Source organism: Macrobrachium rosenbergii, chromosome 19 (assembly GCF_040412425.1).
Source record: "Macrobrachium rosenbergii isolate ZJJX-2024 chromosome 19, ASM4041242v1, whole genome shotgun sequence".
Taxonomy (NCBI): domain Eukaryota; kingdom Metazoa; phylum Arthropoda; class Malacostraca; order Decapoda; family Palaemonidae; genus Macrobrachium; species Macrobrachium rosenbergii.
Window position 1 is genome coordinate 38,040,992 of NC_089759.1, and position 26,876 is coordinate 38,067,867.

The following is a 26,876-nucleotide window of genomic DNA, read 5'->3' on the forward strand; positions in this document are numbered from 1 at the left end:
GACCAGCACCGCCAATAACCGGAGATCGGCGCCGATAACCAGGAATCAGTGTCGAAAATTCAGTTATTGTCGCTAGACAAGCGCCATAAAACCGGATTGCCGATAACCGGGGACTGCCTGTACCAACATTCACCTTGTTTTTAAGTTAAATGGCCGGCTCCAGTTTGCCCTGAAAGTAAATCCCATATGTAAAGCCCTCAGGTTTGTATGTTAGGAAAAATACAGATTACTTTCAAAAATTTTCATATTAATTTCATCTTGTAAGAATTTATGAGCCATTCAGGGTAACTTTAGCATATTCCACATTATTATTATTTGAGGAAATGTAGTTTATGTTTCAAAGCCTTATTACAGTAAACCCCCCGTATTTGCGGGGGATGTGTTCCAGGCCCCCCCTGCGAACAGCTAAAACCCGCGAATACTTTGAACCCCCAAAGTATGCCTAAAAATACCAGCTTACATCAAATATACATTAAACTATTACCTTATTACCGTATTAATTTTTGAAATGATATTAATATCACTTCCAAGCCATCTTAAACATTTTATCATTAAAAATATACATACGTACTGTACGCTTACAGCTGTGGGTGAAAATAATCCAGTCCCCCCCACCTACGTATTCAGCCATGCACATTTTCTTTCATACAGTTACAAGCCGTCCCTTTTCTTTTAGAGGGGAACCATTGGTATTTATACGTAATTCACAAAGAGAGACAAAAAATTTAATACCATACATATTAAGATTAGTACATACGTAAATCATACGGGTACTCACCTGTGGTGAATGTTGATTAAAGATGATGATGATGAATTAGTTGTGCAGTCCAATGAATGACAAAGATATGACTGCACAGCATAGCAGAGGAGTTGCAACTCATCTGAGGGCGCCTCTTCACCTTCAGGAGGCGCTTGGGGAGGCACTTCTTCAGGCGATTGGGGAGGCACCTCTTTAGGCGATTCGAGAAGCACTGCTTTGGGTGATTTGGGAGGCTTTGGAGGGGCCTTCTTTGTCCGTTTGATGAACATGGTGGCTTCTTCATGGTGGTGAGGGCTTGATTATAGGGTTCCAATGCTGAATCAAGGATATTTGAAAACTTTAGGGAGCATTCCATATAAGGATCCCATGTTGAAACACTCTTGCGTATCCTTGATTGTTCTCTTAACGTGGGACAGACATTCCAAAGTCAGACTTCGTCAGGTCTTCCAAATCATGGTCCGTCAGGGGGTCAGAGTGGCCATCAATGAGGGTGCCGACTTCATCCTCGGCAATGTCCTCAAAGCCTTCTCCACCCAGAATCCTCGCCAACTGGACAGCCTTACTAATAGCCGAATGTTTAATTTCTTCATGAACGCACTCCAGCCACAACTTGTTCTATCACGCATTCAGGGTCTCCTCCATCATGTCATTCAGTGATCGGTTGACGATGGTCAGACATACATGTGGCAATCGTGAATTTATGCCAATAGTCTTTTAGTGTAAATTCACTGTCATTGTCCATTGCATTCACAAGGTGCTGGAGGGAGTTCCCGATATAGAGTGCCGTGAAGGCACGGATCACGCCCTGGTCCATAGGCTGGAGGGGAGAGGTGGTGTCGGGAAGGAGGAAGTCAAGATGGACTCGCTTGTAATAATGATCGAGAGGATGGCCACCAGCATTATCCATGATCAGCAACACCTTGAACTCCATGCCCAAGTCGTTCAGGTATTGCCTAACTTGAGGGATGAAGCTCTGATGGAACCAGTACTCTATAAGGACTGGTGATCCAGGCCTTAGGTTTATGCATCCAGAACACAGGCAGCAATGCCTTGTTCTTATTCTTGAGGGCCCTTGGGTTTGCAGCCTTGTAAATGAGGCCTGGTTTAAGCATGAAACCAGCCGCATTCCCACACATGATGAGGGTAACCCTATCTTTCTGGGTCTTGAATTCTGAGGCTTTAGCTTCGTCCTTCATGAGGTATGTCCGGGAAGGCATCTTCTTCCAGACCAGGTCAGTCTCCTCCGTATTGAACACCTGTTCTGGATGGTGGCCCTTCTCCTCGAGGATTTTCTTGAAGGTCTCCGGATATTTTGCGGTTGCTTCAATGTCTGCAGAAGCTGATTCCCCATGCAGAGTAACAGATTTTAGGTGGAACCGCTTTTGAAATTGGTGAACCACCCCTTGCTGGCCTGGAAACCTTGAGGCGCTGATGATGGTCCTGCTTGGGGCTCATCCTCCTCTTCTGCTGCTGCTTCTTCTTCTGCTTCTGTAGGCGCGGGTTCATTGAAGCCTAAGAATTCTAATTCCCCTTTTTCAACGCCTTCCTCTGCCTGTGCTACATTGTCGCCTTCCGTAGCAGTTGATAACTGCTGGTAGAGTTGTCTCGCTTTCTCGTGAATGATGCTGGAGTCGAGGGGCACGTTCTTCTTCCGGCAGTCCTTTATCCAGAATGCCAGTGCAGATTCCATCTTCACGATTGTTTTATCCCGCACTGTCGCAACTGTCTGTGCTCTACCGAAGTAGCTCATACTCACAGACTTTCGTATCTCCACCGCTTTCTTTATATATTTCACTGTGCTCTCATTAACATTAAAATGGCGGCCAGCTGCGGCAAAACTTTTATCCTCCTTTAACATGTCAACAACTTTCACCTTCTCAAGTTTCATCACCGTCGTTTTTCTTTTAGACTCTTTGCCAGAAGCCGTAGAAGGAGCAGGGGGCCTGATGCACAAAGATTAAGAAACCAAACACAAAGATGCGCAATTTCACACGGGAAGAAGATGCTGCAAACTACGCATGAACTGAGAAGGATGCCGTAGATGCGGTCTCCCAGAATTCCATGTTCATGAGTTGGTCTTGAATGTTCAGCCAATCAATGCCAAGTGAACAGCCAATGAGAGCCAAGGAAAATGAATGGCGCTTCTGGATTGGCTGCTTTGCAGATGACAGCCAATAGCGTGTTGAGTATCTTATTCCTGGGCACACAGCATGCAGCATCTTGAGTTCTTTATGTTTGCAGAGAGGTTGGTTGGGTGAAGCACTTTTAAGAAAAACAAATATATGTCATTGAAATTTTGCTGTGTTTACATTAATATATTGCAGTACTGTAATATTTTAAAATTAGTAAATCTTTTTTCATCATACAAAATGTACTTACAGTAGTCATGAATATATAGTACGTACATGAAAATGCTATGTACCGCAGATGTAAATGTACATACCCTGCTATTCCTGTTGCCTTACATATTTTAGATATGCACTACGCACTACCTGTAGTACTATGTATCATCCTAAAACACTTTTTTGTATGTAATATTTAAAAACCATCCTACAACAAAACATTTAATAAAATGTACAGCACTGTATGCGCAGAATATCAATGTTAGTATATGTATGTGCATTAGTACCGTGCGTATACCGTAGCGGCAAATGATCCAATATAACTCGTTTCATTGCTATCGCTCACTTGTTGTGTTTTGCGTGTACAGTACTATGTACTAAGAATATTTTTTTAAATCGTGCATTAAGATGTCCTCTAAATGCTCTGCTTCTTGTAAGACCTCTGGCAAAGAGCCTACAATTAATGACTGATGAGAAGAAAGTAGACATGATTGTTATGCTAAGAGAGGGCAAAAGTCACGGAGAAGTAGAAGCCCATTACGGCATGACATTGATTGCGGTCGCCTGCATTGAGCATGAACGAGGTAATATACTCAAGCAGCCCCACTGTAAAATACTCGTGCAGCCCTACCGTACCACCTTCGTTGCCATGTTCAAATACCTTAACATGACAGCGCCTCCTGAAACCTCGGCAAAGCACCTCCTGAAGAAGGTGAAGAGGCTCCCTCAGACGAGATGTAACTCCTCTGCTTTGCTGTGCAGCCATATCTCCATCGTCGTTCATCCTACTGCACAGCTAATCCATCATCATCTGCAGTATACGGTAATCAGCATTCATCACCAGTTAACCTTATTATTTATTATTATTACAGGTACCCAGTGTAGTATTACATATTATTATTTAATTTTATTACTATTATATGTACTGTAGTATTATTATTAATTGACATTATTATATGAAAAAGGCAAAAAATCTGCAGGTTCCCCACGAATATTTTTATAGATATGTTCCACAGAAAAACCCGCGAATAATACACGAGTTTTCCCGCGAACAAATTTAAAATAGGTTCCACAGAAAAATCCCCGAATAGGTGAGTCCACGAATCGTGAGACTGCGAATATGGGGGTTTTACTGTATCCCTATAGTGGCTCATATGTTTTGCTTTGGTTTTCATTCATCATTTATAAATAAAAGTTGTTTTTATTATGTAGCAAATATTAAAAAAAATGTAATTCCTTCTTTTTATTTAAGCAGTTGTCTTTATGTAGTCCATGCTGGAAGAAAATAAGAAAATACTATTTCTCAATTTATCTACCACAAGATTGCATGTTCCATGTTATCTATATAAAGCTCTTGAATTTTAAGAATTCATTGATAAATTCTGCTTCAGTGGCCTTGTCAGTTGTCTTCATGTTAAAGCCTTTCACTGACAAGTTCCTCTTTGGATCGGTCGATATCGTTCTCGGCTAGCACTGTGCTGGGCCCACGTTCGATTCTCCAGCCGGCCAATGAAGAATTAGAGGAATTTATTTCTGGTGATAGAAATTCATTTCTCGCTATAATGTGGTTCGGATTCCACAAAAAGCTGTAGGCCCCGTTGCTAGGTAACCAGCTGGTTCTTAGCCACGTAAAATAAATCTAATCCTTCGGGCCAGCCCTAGGAGAGCTGTTAATCAGCTCAGTGGTCTGGTTAAACTAAGGTATACTTTTTTTTTCTTTCACTGACAATTGAGTGGGTTCCACTTTAGTGAAAAGTATCAATTCCTCAGGGTTATGATTATGACGAGTTAAAATTGACATTTAACATCGCAAATTATTTCCAGATTCCGCTGTAATCTGCTCTACTTTTATAAAAAAAAGTTGTTCAGTAAATGTATCTATTGGCTGGAGTTACAATAAACCCATGATATTTTTGGTTAGTTAGCTACTTACAATAAACCCCTGATGGTTTTGAGTAGTTGGCTGGATTTACAATAAGCCCTTCATGGTTTTGGAGGCTTTACCCGTAAGATAACGAATCAAGGTAAATCTAAATATATCAACAGCGTCTGTGGCACCATGTATGATAGCCTTATCAGTGGACAGAAGAGAGTTCCAATACTCTTTATATTCCCTCCGAAACTTGGTATCACATTTTCCAGGATACCGTACTTAGCTCTGGGATGACTCCATTTGGTAGGGCTCAGGTTAAGAGGAATATTGGTATGTATGGGTTAATTTGTCTATTAAGGCTGCAACTCATCTCTTACAGTAGTAAGCTAATATTGTTTGGCATTCTCCTCTGATAAACTACTTGTTGTTTGAGGATATCCACTGTTTCTTTTCATTGCAGCCTCAAAAAGAAAGGCTTTGTCAATAAATTTTTATCCTTTGTAGTATCCATGGTGAACAGATTAAAAAATCACTTTTAGTTCATTGATTGGATATGAACAACTTACCAAGATGCAATCGGAAAATCCAGTAAGGTTACTGAATAACATTAAACATAATTATATGTCAGGCCAGTTATTTAATCATCAGTGACAGAATATAACCAGTTCATTTAAAAACCCAATAGTTCTTCTCATTAGGTTACTGAAGAACACTAAGTTCAGTTATATGTTTAAATTCAATGGTATGACCTTCCTTGACCAAGTATGCCCAACCTACTATCAAAATGGTATTCTTACTTAAGAATTGCAGGAAAACAAAAATGATTTTAATAAGCCACATCGTACAGTTTTTGTGAAATAAAAATATTTATTAATGCAGTAATCCTCAGTAGGGTGGTACAATACAATTATGATTTAAACCAACCACTAATATAAGTTTTTATTTTATTATTACTTCTCCCAACCCCTATTTACATACAACATGACCTTCATGTACTGCTCATTATCACAAAAGGACCAGTGCAGTTGATTACGTAGTATACTTTGACTCTGAATAATTACCAGGGGTAATAATTCAAACCTTCCGTCATAAGGCCTTTTTGATAGTGTAGTCACTTGTTACGTCCTCATGGAGTTACCTTCCATGGGTCTGTCAGAGCTCCGTGGTGACCACACTAATATCAAAGAATTCTCTTTCAATTGGTCTTGTGGCCAGGTAATGTGTCGTAATGATAAACATTACAATGTGATGGCGTATATAATGGACTTAGAGATAAGGGGGCACTTTCCTTATCTTCAGTGAAGCTGTACCCAGTTTTCCATCGTCAAAACATGCTAGAAGTGATTATCGCACGTGCTGTCTGCCATGTTGATAAACAAACCAGCAAAAAGACCAAGATGCCATTACTTTCTGTGGTTGCTTTGGATCAGGTTCATTTGTCAGTGCTTCATATTTCACAATAGGAATCACCTAAAGAAGGAAGGTAAGTGCCTAGTTTTAAGTTCCAGGTAAAGTTTTAGTTTTATACTTATGGAATTGTTAAAGTTGTGTGTGAAAGCCAAAAACCCAGTTTTTCTTGCCAGCATAATGGACGGCACTTAAGTCATAATCACTTATTGTTAGTTATGAAAAGTGCAAATTATTTTTAAAATCTGCCATTTCAATTAAATATTGTAACTGAAAGAAATGACCCACAATTTATCGTTAATATAGAAAATCTTTTCAGATTTTGCAATATCTTTAATAATCTACCCAGTAGCCACGATCAGATTGAGAATAATTTAGACTGGATAGATAGGGGATGTTGTCTGTAGCCTATAATGTAGGATCACATATCCTTCAGTGTGAACTGAATAACTTAGATTAGATAGTAACCAAAATTAGGGTAACTAAGAAATATCGTATTATGGACCTAAAACAGTATCCTAACTTAGGCCAAGAACCCTAGGATTGGGTAGTAATCTGGGCAAAATAAAATGGTACCTTAGCTATAAGGCTGCATATTAGTAAAATTTTTCTTTTTATATAACCTGTACGCTTAAGCGTGATCTAAATAATCCGGATTAGGCAGTAGACCAGGTAGCCTAGGATTAGATGAAACATTTATCCTGGCTAGATTAAATGGCAGCTTAGCATTAAGGCTACATACTACAGTAAATTAGTTTTATGTAACCCATACCTGTAAGTGTGAATTAAATAACTTGGATTAGGCAGTAGTCTAGGTTAGAGTAAGTAATTAATCTGGGTTACATGAAATAGTAGCCTAGCTATAAGGTTACATACTAGTGAATTTCTCTTTTATATAGGCAATAACCTACACTAGGTTAAGTGAGAACATTTTAAAGAAATATCTCATTATTAGCCTAAGTAGTACCTTAGACAAGGTAGCCTGGGATTATATAAAACAATATCCTGGGCTGGACAAAATAGTAGCTTAGCTATAAGGCTAATGAGTTTCTGTTTTATATAGCCTATACATTTAAGGGTGATCAAAATAATCCGGACTAGGGAATGCCTATACTAGGTTAAGTGAGAACATTTTAAGAAAATATCGTATTATTGGTCTAACCGGTAGTTTAGACCAAATAGCCTAGGATTAAATTTAAACAGTAACCTAGGCTAAATTAAATGTAACCTAGTTTTTTTTTTTTTTATGGCTTGGTAGCCTATTTGTAAGGCTACATATTACAGTAGTGGAGTCTTGTGTACCCTGTATCCTTAAAGGTGATACAAACCTAGACCAGGCAGTGGCCTAAGTAGATTAATTAGGAATCCCTTTAGGGAATATCCCAATACAGTCAGTCCCCAGTTATCAGCGGGCTCGGTTATCGGCGATCCAGTTTTATGGTGCTTGTCTGGCGACAAAAATCTGCAATTTTCAGCACCGAAAATTGCCGATTTCTGCTTATCGGCACTGATAGTTGGGTATTGGTGCTGATACATACCTAACAGAGGCTCCGATCTTTGGTTATCGGTGCTGAAAATCGGTGATTTTTGCTTACATCACGCTGTTAGAATGGGACCCCCGCTGATAACCGGGGACTGCCTGTATTATCCTAAACAGTAGTTTAGATTTAATAAAACAGTGGCCTAATATTAGAAAAAAGTGTAATCTCAGTCAGATAAAACTATAAATTTGATTAAGGGGTTTTTTTCCTGTATAGTTTATATCCTTAAGTGTGATTTAAATAAGCCTAAACTAGGAGGTTGGGATCACGTTCACCTCCTCTCAATATGATTTTGCTGTCCATCCTTCAGGTGGTGCAAGCAAGGAAGTGGCACTTGTCTGTAATTCACCTCACAGGGTCACTCAATGTAATAGCAGACTCGATCAAGGGAAACGACAGCCTCAACAGAGTGGATGTTGGACAGCCACTCTTTTTAAACAATAGCCAACATGCTTCCACAACCGGAAGTGGACCTGTTCGCCACATACAAGAATCACAAACTCCCAGTATATGTATCTCCAAACTTGGACAGTCAAGGGCTGAGAATAATTTTAGGGTCCCTCAGTCATTTGCCTTCTTCCGAAATGTCTCTTTGGAAGAAGTCTCCGAACGTACAGAGTGGTCATCAGAGACGGTATTCTTAAAAACATTATCGCCATGAGCTGGAACAAATTTGACTGCACTGCAGTGGAAAACCAAGGGTCTTCCTTACGGGTTGGTATGCTAACTATCGCTTGGGGAAGGTGCGACAATACCGCAACCAAACCCAGCATGTTTAGGTAAGTCACTGTAGAACTTCACCCTAAAACATAAGTTTGTGTTTATTTTCTTGTTCTTTGATACCAAAACCTGAGGGATACTTAGAATAAAGAATGGGGCTGGAAACTTGTGGCCTGAACTGGGACCAGAAATGTTTTTTCTTTGGGTTGTTGGGATATAAATTTGAGAGCTTAAGCCATTTCGTCATCTGTCAGTTTCTTTTTAAAGCTCCTTGAGGACGAAACAAGCGACTACGCTATAAAAAAAAAGCATCCACTTTCCCTGACGAAAAGGCATGGGATTGGGGTGCACATTTATCTTGTGTGTAATGAAGGTGGCACCAACTTATATTGTTGTCACATTTGTGGGAGTAAGACGTAGAGCCTAGATAATCGTTGTAGGACAGGAGAAATAGCCCTCCTGTCCTGAGTCCCTTATATTTTATCACTGTGCCAAAAAGCTCTATTCTGGCCAAGACCAACTATAAGAGAGTTCTGTGTAATTGGTTGGAGACCTGGAGCGACCATGAGAGTGAAACTCCTTTGAGGGCTCACTGCGGCTACCAAAAGTAGGTTTTTCTTTCGTCGAAACCTGTTTTTTTCACCTGACATCCATCTGGCATCAGGCAGGAAATGCCATCCCTCAGACACCATTCAGGAAAATACTTAAGTAAGAAATGTCTCACAAAAGGAAGCCAGAATGGAACTACAGGACTAAGGCTACCAAGGTTTCAAATGTGGTCTGTTCTTAAGGCCAGAACCTAGGTAGAAATTACTCGAAAAGGATCAGGGAAAGTCTCCAGGTAAAATGGTAGGGGATGAAACACTTATGGGAAAAGAGGACCTGCAATTTTCTGGATGCTAGCTGTTGAGTTGATTGCTGAAGCTGTTAGTATGGTTTCTTGTGTATAAGCAAATTTCAAACACATGGAGGAAAAGATCTTTCACCTGAGGTCATCAGTCTTATATGAGATGGGCCAAGGTCTGAGGAAGTTTGTTGTGCACATGATTTTAATCAGGCATTGCAGTGATATTTACTAATATATCGCTTCTTCCTAATGGACACAACCTAATTGGAAATGAGCGAATGGGTGAATTGTAAAAGTATATATGTAATATTCTTCATGGGAGTGTTCCAGGAAGTGGTCGAGTTGTATTATTGTATTTTCAAACATTTTATTTTAATTAGAATACACTAATTTTAACATCAGCAATGATATCAGTGATACCAATAGGAATTGCCTGTAATTAGCCAACAAAATAATTTAGGATGATAGTGTAGATTGTCTTGTCGTTCACAATGTTTTATCATCCCACACAAGTTCAAGCCCAAGGATGTCAAATACTTTAATCTGACTTTTACTGTATAAAACATGGTAGATTCATATTATTCACTGTGACTGCTACGTGAATATGATATGCAGTATTCCAAAAATCTGTAAGAAGAAAGAACGGTATAGTGTTGTAAAAATAGTGTAACCAAACTGTTGGGCTAAATATTTTAGCTCTCATGAGGCTAGCCCAAGGAATTCAGTCACATGAAAGGAATAAGATTAATTAGGCTTGTTCTAATAAAGTATAGTTTCATATAAACTTTACGGTTGCATAGAATTTTGGCATTCACACAAAATATCCTTTAGTGTTGATGTATTTCTTTGCCTACAGATAGGAATTGGGCCAATACTAAGAGGGGTTAATGCCACTTTTAAATTTCTGTATGTATTGATTATGGCCTTAATTCTACTGCAAGGATAATTCACTAATGGACTCTAGGGTTAGGCTATCTCAGTTGTTCAAGGGTTTTATTTTCTTTTTGCCCCCTTACAGGGCTAATGCCATCAGTGCACCTCCTGTGGTGCACTGTAGGCATTACTTAAGGTTCTTTGCAGCGTCCCTTTTGCCCCTAGCTGCAACCCCTTTTTTTCCTTTTACTATACCTCCTTTCATATTCTCTTTCTTCCATCTTACTTTCCACCCTCTCCTAACAATTGATTCATAGTGCAACTGTTAAACCTCTCAAACCTTTTACTGTCAATGTTCCAGTGCTGAATGATCTCATAGGTCCCAGTGCTTGGTTTTTAGCCTAAATTCTTTATTCAGTTCAATTCAAGGGAATTTTTAGGTGTAATCTCGTAATGTTCATTGCAGATTTTCCCTGCCTATTTGTATCTTCATTGCTTTTCATATGCACATGAAAAGGAATCCAGTTTCATGTAGGCTGTAAATGCAGTATTTGATACTTAAGACTACCAGCATGCCTACTATTTTGCCTTATCTAACTGCTATTCTGCTGTAATTTATATTTCTGTTTCATTACTGATTGTTTTTGTGCCAGCTCTTTGCTTGCTGAAATGAGATTCTTTTCAACAGCTTTTATGCATGTGCCAATTAAAAAGGCTGCTGGGAGCCGAGAGTCATTTTGCTTTATGAACTAATTTTTAAATTTTGCTATTACCATTTACAAATTTTGTTTGCTGACAAACTCAGTCCAATTAATTTCCTCTGGGTTTGGGACCAGCTGTTGCATAGATACCGACCCGTTTTGTAACCCACAGACGGAATTTTGATGAGGATGGGGGGAAAAACTTTTGTCTTATGCACTTTCTGCATGAACTTCCAGTCGTGGTCTTCACCATCCCATTTTTCCCATGATTTCCTGGACATTCCTAGAGGTATTTCCATAGGTAGTGCTTCTCTCACCAACTGTTCCTCATCCCTTCTCATTACAAGTTCAAACCACCTTAATCTCCGAGATCTCAAAGACTAGGCATAACTCTTGCGGGGCATCTAATCTCTTCACCGAGGAGCAAGACAATTATTGTGACAGTAATTCATGGTCCTTCCTTTGAACTGTGGTGATAAAGCTAAATGGCAATGGTTTGTATTCCATGGAAATGTGTTTTAATAGATTTTTTTTTATTGTTTAAAAGTATTTACAAAGGTTAGTCCTCTCCAAACATGTTTCATCATTTGCTTAACATTTGTCTCATAACATTCCAATACAGATGTCTTTATCTGCAGATGATTCACATGAGAACACTAACAATGTTCAGGTAAAGATACTACAGCAATGCAGTGTTTTAGGTAACTAAATTGAGACTCTTTATATTGACCCAGAATATGGTTGTCTTTATCTTTCAGAATATCTACCTGGGACTTCAGTATCATTTACTTAAACATTCTTTACAAAGAACTTCAAAAAGGATGCAGACACTGTAAGTCCTAAATAACATTACAGTACTCTATATGGTATCTTGTTCTTGGAGCTATATGTAGAGTAGTACGTTAGAAATTTTGCCAATTGTCAGCAGCCACAACGGGTGCAGTGCCTTACATTGATACGTGGTGTCAGTTTGGCTACAAACTAATTTGCTTTTTGTCTTTTATTTTCATTCATTTCTCTAATGTCTTACTGCCTGACTGTCCAATTTTTGCTGTTCATTTCAAAGCAAACCCTTTGGGTAATCTCTATTTTGTAGATATCATAAGGTTTATCGGCTTATACCTTGGAGGTCACAAGTAAAAGAATTTTGGCTTTTGCTGTTGGTCGTATCTTGGACTGCTGCGCTGAACACACCTGCTGTTCAGATCAGAGCTCTCACAACTGGACTAGATTTAAGGGTCTTAAATTTAGTTAAGGTTCAAATCACAAAATAATTTCAGTGCAAATTATTTTATTATTTATTTTTGCAATAATAATTATTCCTTAAAACATTTCCTGTCTCACTAAGCTGATCATAGAGGATCAAGAGTATCACAAGGAATAACCAACATACGCACGCCGCTCTCTACTAATGCTTTAGGCGTGACCCTTAAGGCCCCCCTCACTCCCACCCCCTTCAGTACCTTGCCTTACAGTCATCCCACACCAAACCCCCACATTCCAAGCACTTGCAGACATCTTAGCCCAGGATCTCTTTCTTCACCTGCTTACACTAAGAAAAGTAAATAAGTAAAAGGCAAAAAAATACAATAGTGAAGTAATGATTCGTTCCCCACCCACCCTAATCCCCTTAGCCAGGACCACAAATTACACCATTGCATAAAATTAAATAGATATCCACTTTAACTTTGAATATAAAGGTTGCTCTTGAGTGCAAAATGATAGTTAATGCCCTATTCACAATAAACTTTCAAGTGTTATAAAGTTTAAAGATTTCCACCAATTATCCAGTAACAAGAATGGAAACCCTAAAACCCCTTAAAAAGTCTGCTATTCAATAGTGGTGGAGGGAGGCCAAAGAGAGAAATAACACTGGGCATAAAAGAGATTGGCTCAATCACTTAAGGGGGCATTGACTAGCTTTTTATTTTTTTGCTACCACTGGTGTTAGTGTGAAGGCCTATGCAGTTCTCAATCTCTTCAGTATTACACAACCAAATCTACCATAGCTACTAAGATACCAGACTGTTAGAGCCACGCTGCATTTTTTTTTTTTGTATTTTTTACACAGGCCATCACCCTAAAACCACCCCCTTCCATTTCTGTGCATACATTCCACATATACTTTATCACGAAGTCAGTAAACAAATAGAATGCTTGTTACCTGCCATTTTTTTAACGTTATTCACAATATCACTCTAGAAAATGTCATTCTTCTTTTCATTAATTGAAATAATAGCTCTGACACAAATTATAGGAAGGCATGGAGGATATGACAAATGGATTTCTATCCTTCATCATCAACATATCTTTTACTATTATTATCATTATCATTATTATTATTTAATATGTTAACAGTTCTAACCAAGAGCTGTATGAACTAGATGAAAGACAATAAAGATCATAATAACACAGGAGTGAAACTTTTTCTTACAGTAAATCTTGTTTTTCAATTGTTTTAACCTGAAGGAGGGCATTCAAACATTACTTCACCTTTTTACAATTGCTTAATAGAATTGGATGACAATAATTTGGCTATTTAACGTAACGTTAGGGGCAAGTCCAATCCCGAGTCATAAAGCTTCTTAGCAAGGTGAAGCTGAGGAAGGTCAAAGTGCTTAGATGGGTTTTGGTAGAACCTGCAACCTAATATAATGCTCCTACCTGACCAGGTTAGCTACCAAACACACACTACCACTTAACCCATCTCAATTTGCAACATCAAGCTGTTAGCAAATGATGCTCAGGAAAGCTTAGAAAAAGAAATTACAAGTATGATATGCTCGCCATCTTATCATAGCAAAATGCACAAGAGAAGCGAGCTTCCCTGGGCTTTTATTCTTATTTTTTTTTTAATTAGCACACTAATGCTGGGGGCTTGCTCCTAACACACAACAATAGTCATGCCAGGGTTGTGACTCTTCTTACCACTAGGATCATCATCATAACAACTCTGCATTATATACATATCAATCAAACTTATAAAGGAATATACCTGTCATCAATAATATTTCACTAGGCAAACAACATCAGCATATACAATCTACTATATTCAGCATATCACTCCATCAATCCTTGCCTGCAAGATCTATAATCTGGATTAGAATTGATCAAGCTAACAAACAAGAATAAAAATAAATAATTACACATTACATAATAATTCACTAGGACAAATAAATTCCCTGCAACAAACTGGTCTAGCAGTAGTTATTTAATTATGGGAAGAAAAAGGAGGTTGGGACAGTTAAGATATTATTTAATCAGGTTGGCTTCCCAATCACAGCATCTCCACATTGACTTTCCTTTCAAGTCCATCAGTAAATCATTATTTCTTTACCTTTAAGAATACCCACACACACACACACAACAAAACTAAATTGTATGGTACATTTTTACATTGTTTACCCAAAGAGAATGTCTCAAACAATAAACAAAGGTGTTGTAGACAATACTATACAACACAAATTCAAAATTCTTCAAAATACCATTCACTTTAAACAGCCATGCTGATATCCAGCCAGGTTCACTTCTTTCATTCAAAATAAGTAGTATCTCCTCGAACTGGATTCAGCAACAACCAGCATGACTTGGTGTGGAGATGCAGTGTTGCAGGGACACCAACAACGCTGATTACTGAGACACTATTGTCTTTAAATTACCTAGCTATTTGGGAAGTTTCCTCTATTTGTCACTCAAGAGTATGCATGACTCCTAAAACTGCTAAAGCTAACCAGTATAGTGTCTTATGCTTCAAATTTGCTGAGGTAATTCTTAGCAAGTTTTGTTTAGGGAATATATTTTTGTATCACCAAAATCCCTTTCTGGCTCTATAATTAAGTACATAGTTAACAAAGAAAGGTAATACATCAAACCATCCAGCTACTTGGGAAATGGTTTGACATAAAGGTTTTTATGTGCATTTCACGCAAAATAAAATTGTTAAGTGGACTGGTAACTAATAAACATAAATGCTCTGTGCTCTTTATGTGAACCAAGTCAAAATAACAATAAAAATAAAAGGAAGGTAGGAAGAAAGGAAGAATGAATTACAACTAAAACATTCTTGGGGAAGTTTGTACTGCATATGGAAAAACTAACAGGAAACACATCATCACATGTCGACTAGTAAGGACTTAAGAAGCCTACTTACATAACAAGAGAAGGGAAAAATTAACTTGCCAGGAAACTTCCTTTCAACATCACAAAATTTTTAACTGCATTAATGAAAAGCATTTTCCTGTCAAGCAAAAACATGAACCAAACACCAATATTCTGTTTAGTCAAACCAAACTCCAAAATCTTGATGATGTAATAACAAAAATTATAATAATAATGAAACTAATTTTTTGTCCAAAATGGCTTGAATCACAAGAATAAAGTTTTGCATGAATAAACTCTTCTTGACAATCGTTTTGCAACTACTTAAAAGCTTTGCTGATGGCCATGTGTTCACCTTTGCCGACTTGCTCTCCACGAGTCTAGGTGAAAACAATGCACTTTATGGTGAATGTGTGCTCATGTGATAACGCAGGATAAATATAAATAGTATTTGTATAGCAACAGTTATGATCTAGGGACTTTACAACACATATGTACACAACATATCCCTAGGAACCCCAGCCTGGCCTCACCACCACCAGCCATAGACAGATGACACCATCATCACACATGGATAAGGCTAAGGTGCTGCACCAATGTGTGCCCACCACACCACAAGGCAGGGGCATAGGGAGGGGGCCAGGCCACGGTACCCGCATACACTGCTTCACTATTTCCACACATTACTATGGCCGGGTATCTAGCGCTGCTCCCGCATCCAAAAGTGGAGGCCCTGACCCCCCCGCCGCCGTATCTCCCAGTGCTGATAATAACCCACTACTGCTGTTGCTACTGACTGCAGTAGTATCTGATGGGCACGACGATTGTTGCTCCTGAGGGGTTGAGCAACTACCACAATCACCATCCGAGGATAAAGTGTTGTTACCCATGGCAGGTGCGGTGGTAGCATTGCTACTACTGTTGGTTGGACTAGCACTAGTCTCAGGGTCACCTAACTGACTACAGCTGGATGTAGTGGTGGTAGTAGTAGTGGTGGTGGTTGCAGTGGTAATGGAGGCGGTGGTGGTGGTGGTAGAGGCAGTTGAGGATTCACTTTCTGGGTGGAGCTTCAATGCCACTACTAAGTCTTTCAATACTTCTGTTTCCTTTTCATCGATAAGTCTGAATCTTTCATTGAAGAGTATAAAATGTGCAAAGATACAGTTGAGATGTGCATGTAAATTCAGCAATACCATTTCACGGAAGTGACTGTGGTATAGATGCGCCAATACGTGAAACAGCAACCTATGTATCTTCTTAACTATCGATTCAAATGATACAGGGAAATCGTTTTCTGAAAAAGAAAATAAGTGTAAGTAAAGCTTCAGTCAAGCTACAATTTTAATGTAGCAACACCTTTCGTGTATGATCACGATACATGAGTAATTATCATAAAAATACAATGCAGGACTTTCCCATAAAAGAAATATATGGTATGAGCCAAACTCGAATACAGTATTTACATTATTTGTAACTTGAATTGAATTCTCGTTGAGAATCACAAGAGAAAATAGCAAGGACAAAAAAAAGCACAGCACAGTATTATACAACTAAATTATGAAAAAGTGTAATTACTTCAGTCTAATCAGAACAATAGTGCAATTTAACATGTAATGAAAAATTTGCAATATCAGTTTTTAAAAGTAAATTGTATTTTTCCTAACTAAACAAACCTGAGGTCCTTTACATTAGGAATTACTTTCAGTGTAGGCTGGAAACGGCCGTTGAACTTTCAAACTAGAACAGGAGCTCCCATTGAGTGCTTATCTGCATTGACCACCAGATCCAGCATGTAAAGGCACATCCGCTCCCTGCCCGTGAGAAGGGAGCCGAGATAGGGAGAAAGAAGAGAGGCCAGTCACTCCACATTCATTCTCCCAATCACAACCATACATCTTAAGTGAGATGCAACCTGTCCTGTTAGAGGAGCCAAGTAAGCTACATAACTTGTTGAGCAGCCACCACAGGACCCAAGGAAAAAGTGTCCAAGGACTTGTGAGCAACATCCCGGATGGAGAAGGAGGTGAAGGTGGTCTGTTGGGACCACACACCTGCCTTCAACACCTGAAGAACTGACATGTTCTTCCAGAATGTGAGGGACGGACCAATGCTGCGGACTTCGTGAGCTCTCGGACGAAGCGTACCGGTGTCGTCTTCTCCACCAGCAGAATACGCTCTCCTTATTGTCTCACAAAGCCAGAGAGAGATCATGTTCTTGAACACTTCTTTCTTGGTCGAGCCAGTACTAACGAAGAGTCGACACTCAGGCCGGAGACGTAGAGGCTTCTTCAGATAGCGCCACAGCACTCTAAAAGGACATAGTAGCATCTCGTCTGGTTCATTACTTACAAAGTCCTCTAGGGACAGGATTGTGAAAGACTTGAACCATGCGTCAGGGACTGAAGGATTGAGTCTTCGCCACGAAATCCGGGATGAAATCAAGTGTAACTGGTCCCCATCCCCTCGAGTGTTTAACATCAAAGGTAAGTCCATGCAGTTCGCCAACTCTCTTCGCCAATGCCAGGGCCAGCAAGAAGGCGGTCTTGAGGGTCAGATCCCTGTCTGACGACTCTCATAAAGGCTCGTACGGTGCACGAGTCACGCTCCTTAGAACGAGAGTCACATCCCACGCAGGGGGTCTGAGGTCCCTGGGTGGGCAAGACCTTTCGAAGCTTCTCATCAGTAGGGAAATCTTGAAGGAGGAAGAGATATCTACTCCTTTCTGCTGCAAGACTAGGCCGAGTGCGGTGCGATGGCGTTTTACAACTGAAATGGAGAGAAGCTTCTCTCAGCGAAGGAAGACGAGGAAGTCCGCGACCTGCTGAACAGTAGCTCTGACCGGAGGATACCCCGTCCACAACACCAACCACAGAAGATGGACCACTTTCCCTGGTATACCGCTGCGGAGGATCGTCTGAGGTACCCGGCCATCTCTGTTGCTGCATGACGTGAAAAGCCTCTCGCTCGCAGGAGATGGTGGATAACCTCCAGTCATGAAAACACGGACTGCACTGCCTGGTGATACTGTTCCATGTGGGGTTGACACAGCAGATTGGGCCAGCGCCTCGGAAAGGAGGGCTAGCAGGTCGGGATACACCTGAACCATTCTGAGATTCGGAGTGATCATCGCCTGATTGATCACTCTGCAAATCAGACAGAACGGAGGAAAGGCGTAGACGTCGAAGTTGTCCCTTGGGTGCTGGAATGAGTCCTCCGCAGCGGCCCAGGGGTCCGGCACGACAGAGCAGAAGTCAGCAACTCCTCCAGGTGTGTGCCCCATCCCTCGGTCGATGCGTCTGAGAACAGCAGTATGTCCGGAGGGGGAGTATGCAGTGATACTCCTGTCAAGAGGTTCCTGTCGTCCATCCACCAGCGAAGGTCCTCACTCACCTCCTCAGAAAGAGGGATGAGAAAAGACTGGGGGTCTCGGGACTGGGATCAATACTCCTTTAGTCTCCATTGTAGAGATCACAGGTGAAGATGCCCATGAGGTACCAGATTCTCCAGTGACAACAGGTGACCGATGACGACTTGCCATTGCCGGGCTCGACAGCTTTGCTGCCTGCCTGAACCTGCTGATAGGAGAGTCCGAAGGAAAGTCTTTTGTTGCTACTGTGTCTGTCAGCATGCCCAAGTACTTTATCCTCTGTTTGGGGGTGAGATCCGACTTCTTGAGGTTCACCACGATCCCAAGATCGCAGCAAAGCTCGAGGAGCCGATCCCTGTCCTGCAGCAACTGTGAGTGGGAGCTCGCCAGGACCATCCAGTGGTCGAGATACCTCAGTAGACGTATCCCGTGTGAATGGGCCCAAGCTGACATGAGAGAGAAGACTCTCATGAACATCTGGGGAGCGATCAAGAGCCTGAAGCAGAGTGCCCTGAATTGGAAGACCGTCTCCCCAAGGACAAAGCGGAGGTACTTGCAAGAGGACGGATGATTGGGTATTTGGAAATATCCAAATACTCATCCCTCAAGTCCACCGTACACATGAAGTCATTCTCCCTGATGGAAGTGAGTACGGAGCACGTCATTTCCATCGTGAACCGAGTCTGTCCAACAAATCGGTTCAGGGGAGAGAGGTCTATGACCGGTCTCCATCCCCCTGTGGCTTTCTCTACAAGGAAGGCACAGCTGTAAAAGCCTGGGGACTGGCCCAACACGACTTCCACAGCACCCTTGCTCAGCATGGCTTGCACTTCTTGCTCTAGTGCGTAGTCCTTCGGTGTTCCTTGGACATAGGTGCGGAGACAGACCGGGGTGTAGGTGAGGGGTGGCTGAGACTCGAAGGGTAGTAGTTATCCCTCCAGAAGGACATCCACTATCCAGGTCTCGGCTTCGTATCGCTGCCATGTTGCCCAATGGCTCGACAGGCATCTCCCTACCTTTGGCAGCATTTGGTGAGGGGAACACCACCCCTAGTGTTTCCCCTTTTTCTTCCCTTTGCCCCCTTTACCGGATTGGAAAGCGGGCTGAAAGGGGCGGGAGGACCCACCCTTTCCAGAGGAAGAAGAAGGCTGGGTGTTTCCACAGGATCCCTTCGAAGACTGGGACTTCTTAGGGGCCAAGGAAGAGCTAGCCTGACCTGAGGGCCTGGCCGCAGTGGAACGCGAAGACCCGGAGGTCTTAGCCCCTGCCTGGTGAACAAGGCAGTCACTGTCATCGGCCCGACACTTGTCCACCGCAGCGTCCACCAACTCTCTAGGGAAGAGAGAGGTAGACCCCAGCAACGGTCTGTTCTGCAGGGCCATTGCCGACTCAGGCCCCATGGACCTGGAGAAGCGAGAGAGAACGGCGTCCCTCTGCTTCAGGAACAGATTAGCCCACAGGTTTGCTGTCTGGTGGGCAAGGTAGGAGATGGCTCTACCTGGTCAGGAACAAGCGTGGGTCGGCAACAGGAGCAGGCATGGACATATATGGTACCAACAAAGTCACCATCTGTGAGGGGCCAGGCAGGGATAACAGGGCCAGGAACCCAGGAAGCAGTGGCACAGAATGAAATGAGGCAGGCGCGGCCAACACCTGGGTGTCCACGTGCGAGGCCGTCACAGGAAGCTTTCCAAATGATGATACAGTGATGGTCGTGGTAGTGGATGCAGTGTCTGCGTGGGTCATCACTGGAGCACCTGACAAATGGGATACCAGGCCCTCCAGTGACGGAATGCCAGGAAGACCCAGGTGCAGCCAGGCAGAGGCTAGATCAGGTACCTGGCCACCAACAGATGCTTCCACACCCAAGCCTGAGGACAAAGTCGGGTCAAAGAAGGAAGCCTCCACTCGCTACGGGGGAAAAAATTCGCCCCTGGAGCGAGGAGAGGCCTCAGAGAGGATGTCCTGAACATCTGCTCCCCCACGGCCTTCCACACCCGATGAAACGAATGAGGAAGGGGAAGGGAGAAACAATCCCAATGGATCAGCCACCACAGGAGTCGGTGGGGGTGTGTTACCCTCAGACGACGCCTTGGCAGCCCTCCTACGGTATAGTCTCCTCCCCTCAAACTTCGCCCACTGCTCGGCCAATCAGGAAACAAGCTCCAAACAGGGGGAAGCTCGTGAACACACATGTCCTCTGCAGGTGGGGCGGAGGGCTTGTGGGTCCAAATCAACACTAGATCCGAAAGTGTTACATTTTTTGCCTCCCACCCCAGGACACATGCTGGGGGAAGGAGGGCTTAAGGGATTCATCCACATTCATCACCAATCAAAAAACAAAAAAGATCCCACCAGGAAAAAAAAAAAAGCTCAAAGGCGGTCAGGGCAGAGCATGAGCAACACACATCTGCAGCACACGACGGCTGAAAGCAAATTGGAATGCTTACATCCAGGCAGGCGGTACTCCCACCTCCCGACAGTAGTTAACTGCCTAACCACCTTGTCCGAAAGTTCAACGGCTGTTTCCAGCCTATGCTGAAAGTAATTCCGAATGTAAAGGACTGACGATTTGTATATCGTGTCGGAACAATGTATATTTCAAACATTTAGTTTTCATTTTTAGGTGGACAAATACTTACCAAACTTGGTGGGAAAGATGGACTCATCATTAATAGTTTTTTGCGTGAAGGTCATGACATAATCTACATACTGAGGTGCAGCCACTCTAGTCTTCTTCCCCTTCTCATCAAACCACAAATACTGTCGCGTAGTAGGTCCTGTCATGTCTGGACAACCACTCATCGTGCAGTATTCAATTACTGTTCCATACAGTAAGTTGATGTGTTGAAAGAAGTCAATTGCTGAAATTAAGATGAAAAATTAGTTGACTACACTCTGAAAACACTAAAGTTGTCTCATTCCTTTCTATAGCTCCACTCTTGATTGTGTCCACCTTTTCCCATCTATACTTAATATCTTACAGCAAAATCTTATCAATCAATTGTAACCTTTAACTTGAAATATGTGATAATCTGAAATATGCTCATCATGTAAAAATGACATTCTGCTTAAGCAAATTACTGTTCTTGTAAGTTACAAATTATATATTTTTTTACTGTAATCATCCAAGCTTAACTAAAGCTCTAACCAAATCTATATTAATTATCTGAAATGTGCTCATCATATAAAAATGACATTCTGCTTTAGTAAGTTGCTGTTCTTACAAGTTACAAATTATGTATATATTTTTTTAACATAATCATCCAAACATGGCTAAAGCTTTAACCAAATCTATAGCAATTATGATTCAGACAACTGCCGGAAGATGTTAATTCTGGCCAGCTTCCAGAAGCTGGCCAAACTGAAGAACCTCCATGGTACCCAGTACCTGAAGTCTTTCACACCTCTTACATACAAAAGAAGATAATTATTTGAAGTGAACTGCGTGAAAGGTATGTAAGAATGTGGATATTATAGTCAGGAGGATATTTAGTGAAAAAGGAAAGTGATGGAAACTGACAGGTTATTAAGTGCAATAACTTAACAGAATATGATTTTCTACAAGGAGAAAGTAAGAGAAAGGTTAATGAGCATATGAATATATGCTGTCTGGTGCAAATACATTTCTGAACTGATGGGATAAGTATTTAGGGAGTTAGATGAATGTGGAGCCTAGAAGAAAGGCAGAGCCTGATGACACATTCGTGGAAGGGTTTATTATAATTTTGTGAAAGCTTGTAGAAATGACTACTGAAGATGTAAAGAGAAAAATTATGAAGCTAAAGAATGGAAAGACACAGGAAGTGACTACAAGTAAGAGGCCATGATACAGTTGCATGAGACAGACTTGAGTGGCTGACCATGGGTTGTAAGGTATGTCTGAAGACGAGAAAAAGGTTCTGAAGGAATGGTTGTGAGGAATAATTGTTCATTTGTGTGTTTAAAAGTGATAAAGATGGCTGTAAATCTGGGAAGGGCATTATAGGATTATGATAAAAGTAAGAGAGATGACAAAGTGGGTAGAAATGCGTGGTTTAAACAAGTAAGAGGGGCGAGTGAATCAAGTTTTTGTCATGAAAGTCATGTGAAAAGCTTGAAAGTAATGGGAAAAAAGATGTATGTGGAATACATGGATCCCGAAAAAGCTTATGAAAGAATCAATAGTGTAAGTTACCAAGAGATTACAGTTTTTACGATGATGAAGCATGTGTTAACATGTAGGCAGGAAAATAAGCCAATGTAAAGGTGAGTCTTACATAAGGAGTGTTATTTCTCAATGGCAATTGCGCATCTAATGGATAGAGTGATACCAAAAGGTTTAGAAGGGTCATTCAATGTACTGTAGGCTCATAGTGTGAAACGGCGAATAATTAAAATAAAAATACAGTACAAACTGAGGATAGTGAATGGACCTTGCAGAAAACAAAGAATTTGAAAGCATTTGGACAAGAAGAAAGTTGAAAGAAAGTGAGATCAATAAGTTTTGCAAACAATGAAGCAATGACTGTTGATAAAAATGGTGGAGTAATGTAAAGGGTTGACTTGTGTAGGTATCTGGGAGTAAATATAATGAACAATGGTAGAATGAGACAGAATTGGACAACAAATATGTAAAACAAAGAAGGTAGCAGGATGTGTACAAAAGACTGAGAAGAGACCTGGAGTACTTATGGGAGCCAAGGTTGGAATGAAGGAGGGGCTCATTCAGCCTGCTCTTAGGAGTGGATACTGAATGCAATTGAACGAATAAAAGTGTGATGCTTCAAGACGAACAGTTTTCATATTTTTATGATGTACGAAGATCTAAAATGGTGAGAAGTATAGAAATACATTAAGTAGTATTATGGCTACCAAAGAAGAAGGGATGTATCGAGTCTTTGGGATGGTATGATCATGTGGAAAGAACGGAAGACGACAGTTTTGTGAAAACTGCATAATTCAAAAGTGTTACGAGAAGGAAGGGAAAATCTTGAAAGCACTTGATAGCTGGAGTGAAAGACGTATATACTGGGAAGCAAGGGCCTCTAAGGAATGTAAGCAAGATAGCAGTGAACCGTGCAGTGTTTTTACTTGGACTGGATGCAGCCCTGATGAGCATCTGCATACATAAAGTAGTCCACTGTTGCTGAGTTTTACTGCACAAGGGTTTCATCAGCAATTCAGGAGTTAAAATATGAATGTCACCAGTGACCTTGCGTTTTTCTCTGGTGTTACCCATCCCATGTTTGCACTAGCCAATATGGATTTACAATAGCCCAACACGGTTAGAGCCCATAGGACAGACACAAAATTAATATCTAGACAACCTGAAAACTTGAACACTGTTCTAATACACTTGGGGAGAAAGACTGCACATAAATGAGACGAGAAGCGCTAACACTTCAGGAAGAACAAAGCGAAATAAACACCGGTGAAATTACAATAAGCATGAAAAGTGTAAAACCAAAATTCGATGCAGATCTGCGCGTTTAGCAAGTAGCGAAAACTATCAGATTATATCGGGGAGCAAACCTCACTTCATAGCCTACACACCAGGACCCACAAAAATACACATACGTAAGGCACGACAAACGGTGGAACAAGTTGGCTGATAATTCATTATGAAGCAGCCAGCAACTCACTGCGTGTTACGAGAGGTGATATGCGTTTACGTAAGGATATAAAATGTTTATGATGTAAACTGATAGCTCAAAATTCAACGTAACAGATGGCATTCGCCAACCTTATCATTTGAAAAAATATTTCTGTTGGAGAATATAGACTACTGAGGCTATATTGTGTTCCGGACATTTTCCCCATTTTTTATTCCTTAAGCTCTTCTAACAAATAATAAACGAAATTCATATGTTTGCAACGCAAGCTAAATTAACCTACAAGTAAGGACGCTTCTGGCGCCGTAGTTGATTTACGTAAACTGGCATTATATATCCTCGGTGCCAGATAGAACAGAGGGACCAGGAGGAGCTAAATACTATTCCACATCATCAAGGTCTTCAGAAGATGACAATGGCGTCGTCTTTTGTTGAAAATAACGACTTCCTTGAAGAAACAATTGTTATTTCTTCATGTATAGTAAGTACAGCTTTCCTACTTCCGACAAAGCGTCCTGAGATAATTACCCTTATTATCTTCTTTTGTTTTACAAGGATATAGTGACAATCCTATTTATACAAAATAAATAGTGCTAATCACGCAAACTGTATTTCTCATATTTCTTAAGACACGAGGAGTTTAATAAAGAAAAGTCCTTCCAACCAATGCAAAATTGGTGTGGGCTGTTACAGTTTCCCCGCATGACCCCCAGAACTGACCTGATGTGGTTCGCCATAGGCTAGAATTAATGTTCATCAAATATACGCCCAAGCACACCACAAGAGAGTGAGCCACTTGAGGTCAGACCCATCACACCACACCTAATGACTCAGGTCTCTCGCATACTACCAACAAAAGCTCGAACTTATCCAGTGAATGAGAATAATAGAAGACTGTACGGGGTTCTTTGGTGTAGTCGAGATGCAGGAGGCGGGGGAAGGGGGGGATATAGGAACTGGAGGACCTCAAGGTCGCCTGGTGCCGCAACCCTTCTCTCTATTATGTTCCTTTAACCGTTACGCCGTAGCAACCTTGGTCAAATGCCTCTCTAACACTCGTGTTTCCAACTCATTTTATCTACTGGACTCAAACCCCTCCCCTACTTATCAGGTTTACATTTTCATCGATTCATCACTTTTGTGTGTATTTTTTAAAGCTACCAGTGCGCTGATGGAGACAAAAAATCGAATAAATCCCATTTTCTATGTTTCCTTGTGATATTCATTACAGCATATCTTTCTTCGACTACTGATGCGTGTAGAAAAATAATCCTGATCCGCATCCAAATCTATTCCACTATGTATAGTTCCTCCCTCTCCCCATAACCCAGTCCTACAAAACAATGAACCGACATCCAAGATCAACCGACATAGAAGTTAAAAAAAAAAAATTATAAAACCCTCACGTCTGAAATCATCTCAAACTCGAATAAATTCTTGCCTGGCCCTTAACCCACCACACGACAAAACTGCAGTGAAGTCCATCACTGACTTCTTGAAATACGTTGTGGACGGAATCGGTCCCACAAACAGACATGGGTGAGCACGAAACCATTTTTTAAATTAACAATGACAAACATTAAATAAAAATAATGATTTAGCTAAATGCGAAGTTGACGAAATATGAAATTTCCCAGATACTTACAAAGTACTTATCCAAACGAAACCTCACTATAAGGCTGCCGTTGCCGACATATTCTTCACCAGACAGCAGGATTATTATCCACAGATGAAAAAAGCCAAAAAAAACTTAAGTCTAAACAGCCCAGTCACATAAATTTCCCTGACCAACAGCGAATCGTTTTTTCTTCTGTATAATTTCCTACTCATTTTTTTTTCCATGACGGGCATATAATCAGATAATATACAAATTAACTTTCGTAATGCACAGTTAAAAATCAGCATTATTACAAACAGAAATAACAACGGAAGTTTATATCAGACAATTCTGTTCATCACGTTTTCTTGACTGTGTTTATCAAGTCAATCAATAGTAATGTAGAAAGAAAATATTCCTTTCCTTGACTCCTCTGTTCCTTAATCGTGATATCCATCTCGAATATGAATCGCAGGTTCAATTTCTTACTCTGTATAAAATTCACTTCAGGAAATGAGATGTCAAATGTTTACTTCGGTCATAATTACTGAATAAGCGCCGATTTTATGAGTTTTAAATGACTCCCTTCCCAGCCCTATTTACGTAGAAAGTTCTAACGTTTGAATTTTCATAGAATTAGAGAAGCATATCTCCCGTGGAGCCTTCATCAGAAAAATTAAAATATTAATGCCAGGGCGCCACTTAGTAATATAACTACAAGAAGTACCCGGAAGTCTGTAATGGACAGTGTACCCTGTCAAAAATATCTGTCGAATGACTGCTCACACCGACCTCTTCCACTCTGGATTTCACAACATTCCTTCGCGTTCCGCAGTGCTACAAAATAATTCAGTTTAATGGTTAGTCTCTATATCCATTAGATGTCACGCCTTTAGGCATTACGTTTTATGCTGACATGGTAGAATTAGATATGGACTTGGACCATTTTTGTTTCCCCTCGCACAAACTCATATAAATAAGAAAATGTACAACATATGAGAATACGTACAGACTCTCTTCAGGAGTTTTCCGTAAAGCCTGAACACAAATTTCGTGGCAGGAAGATGAAACTTTTCTACCATCTTCCAGATTTCAGAAAGTCATAACTATGAATGAGTCACCGATTTTTCCCTATCGGAAGAGGCGGGCAGGGCAA

The 26,876-nt window shown here is 40.8% G+C and overlaps 2 protein-coding genes across 9 annotated transcripts in view; both read right to left on the bottom strand.

The window, feature by feature from the left end:
- Positions 1 to 1,406: 1,406 nt before the first annotated feature.
- Positions 1,407 to 2,648, bottom strand: LOC136848539 (tigger transposable element-derived protein 1-like). Its single transcript, XM_067120810.1, has 2 exons — positions 2,205 to 2,648; positions 1,407 to 1,733 (listed from the first exon to the last, which is right to left on the bottom strand). The coding sequence occupies exons 1-2, from the start codon at positions 2,646 to 2,648 to the stop codon at positions 1,407 to 1,409; spliced, it is 771 nt and encodes a 256-aa protein (XP_066976911.1).
- Positions 2,649 to 12,338: 9,690 nt separating this feature from the next.
- The window catches only part of Mob2 (MOB kinase activator 2), a 354,696-nt gene continuing 340,158 nt past the window's right edge, over positions 12,339 to 26,876 (bottom strand). For all 8 annotated transcript variants that reach the window (XM_067121705.1, XM_067121702.1, XM_067121704.1 and 5 more), the window contains 2 exons: positions 21,172 to 21,393; positions 12,339 to 16,456 (listed from right to left, as the gene is read on the bottom strand). In XM_067121705.1, coding sequence (XP_066977806.1) covers positions 15,849 to 16,456; positions 21,172 to 21,393 — 830 coding nt within the window. In that variant the 3' untranslated portion in view covers positions 12,339 to 15,848. The remainder of the gene's footprint in view (positions 16,457 to 21,171; positions 21,394 to 26,876) is intronic.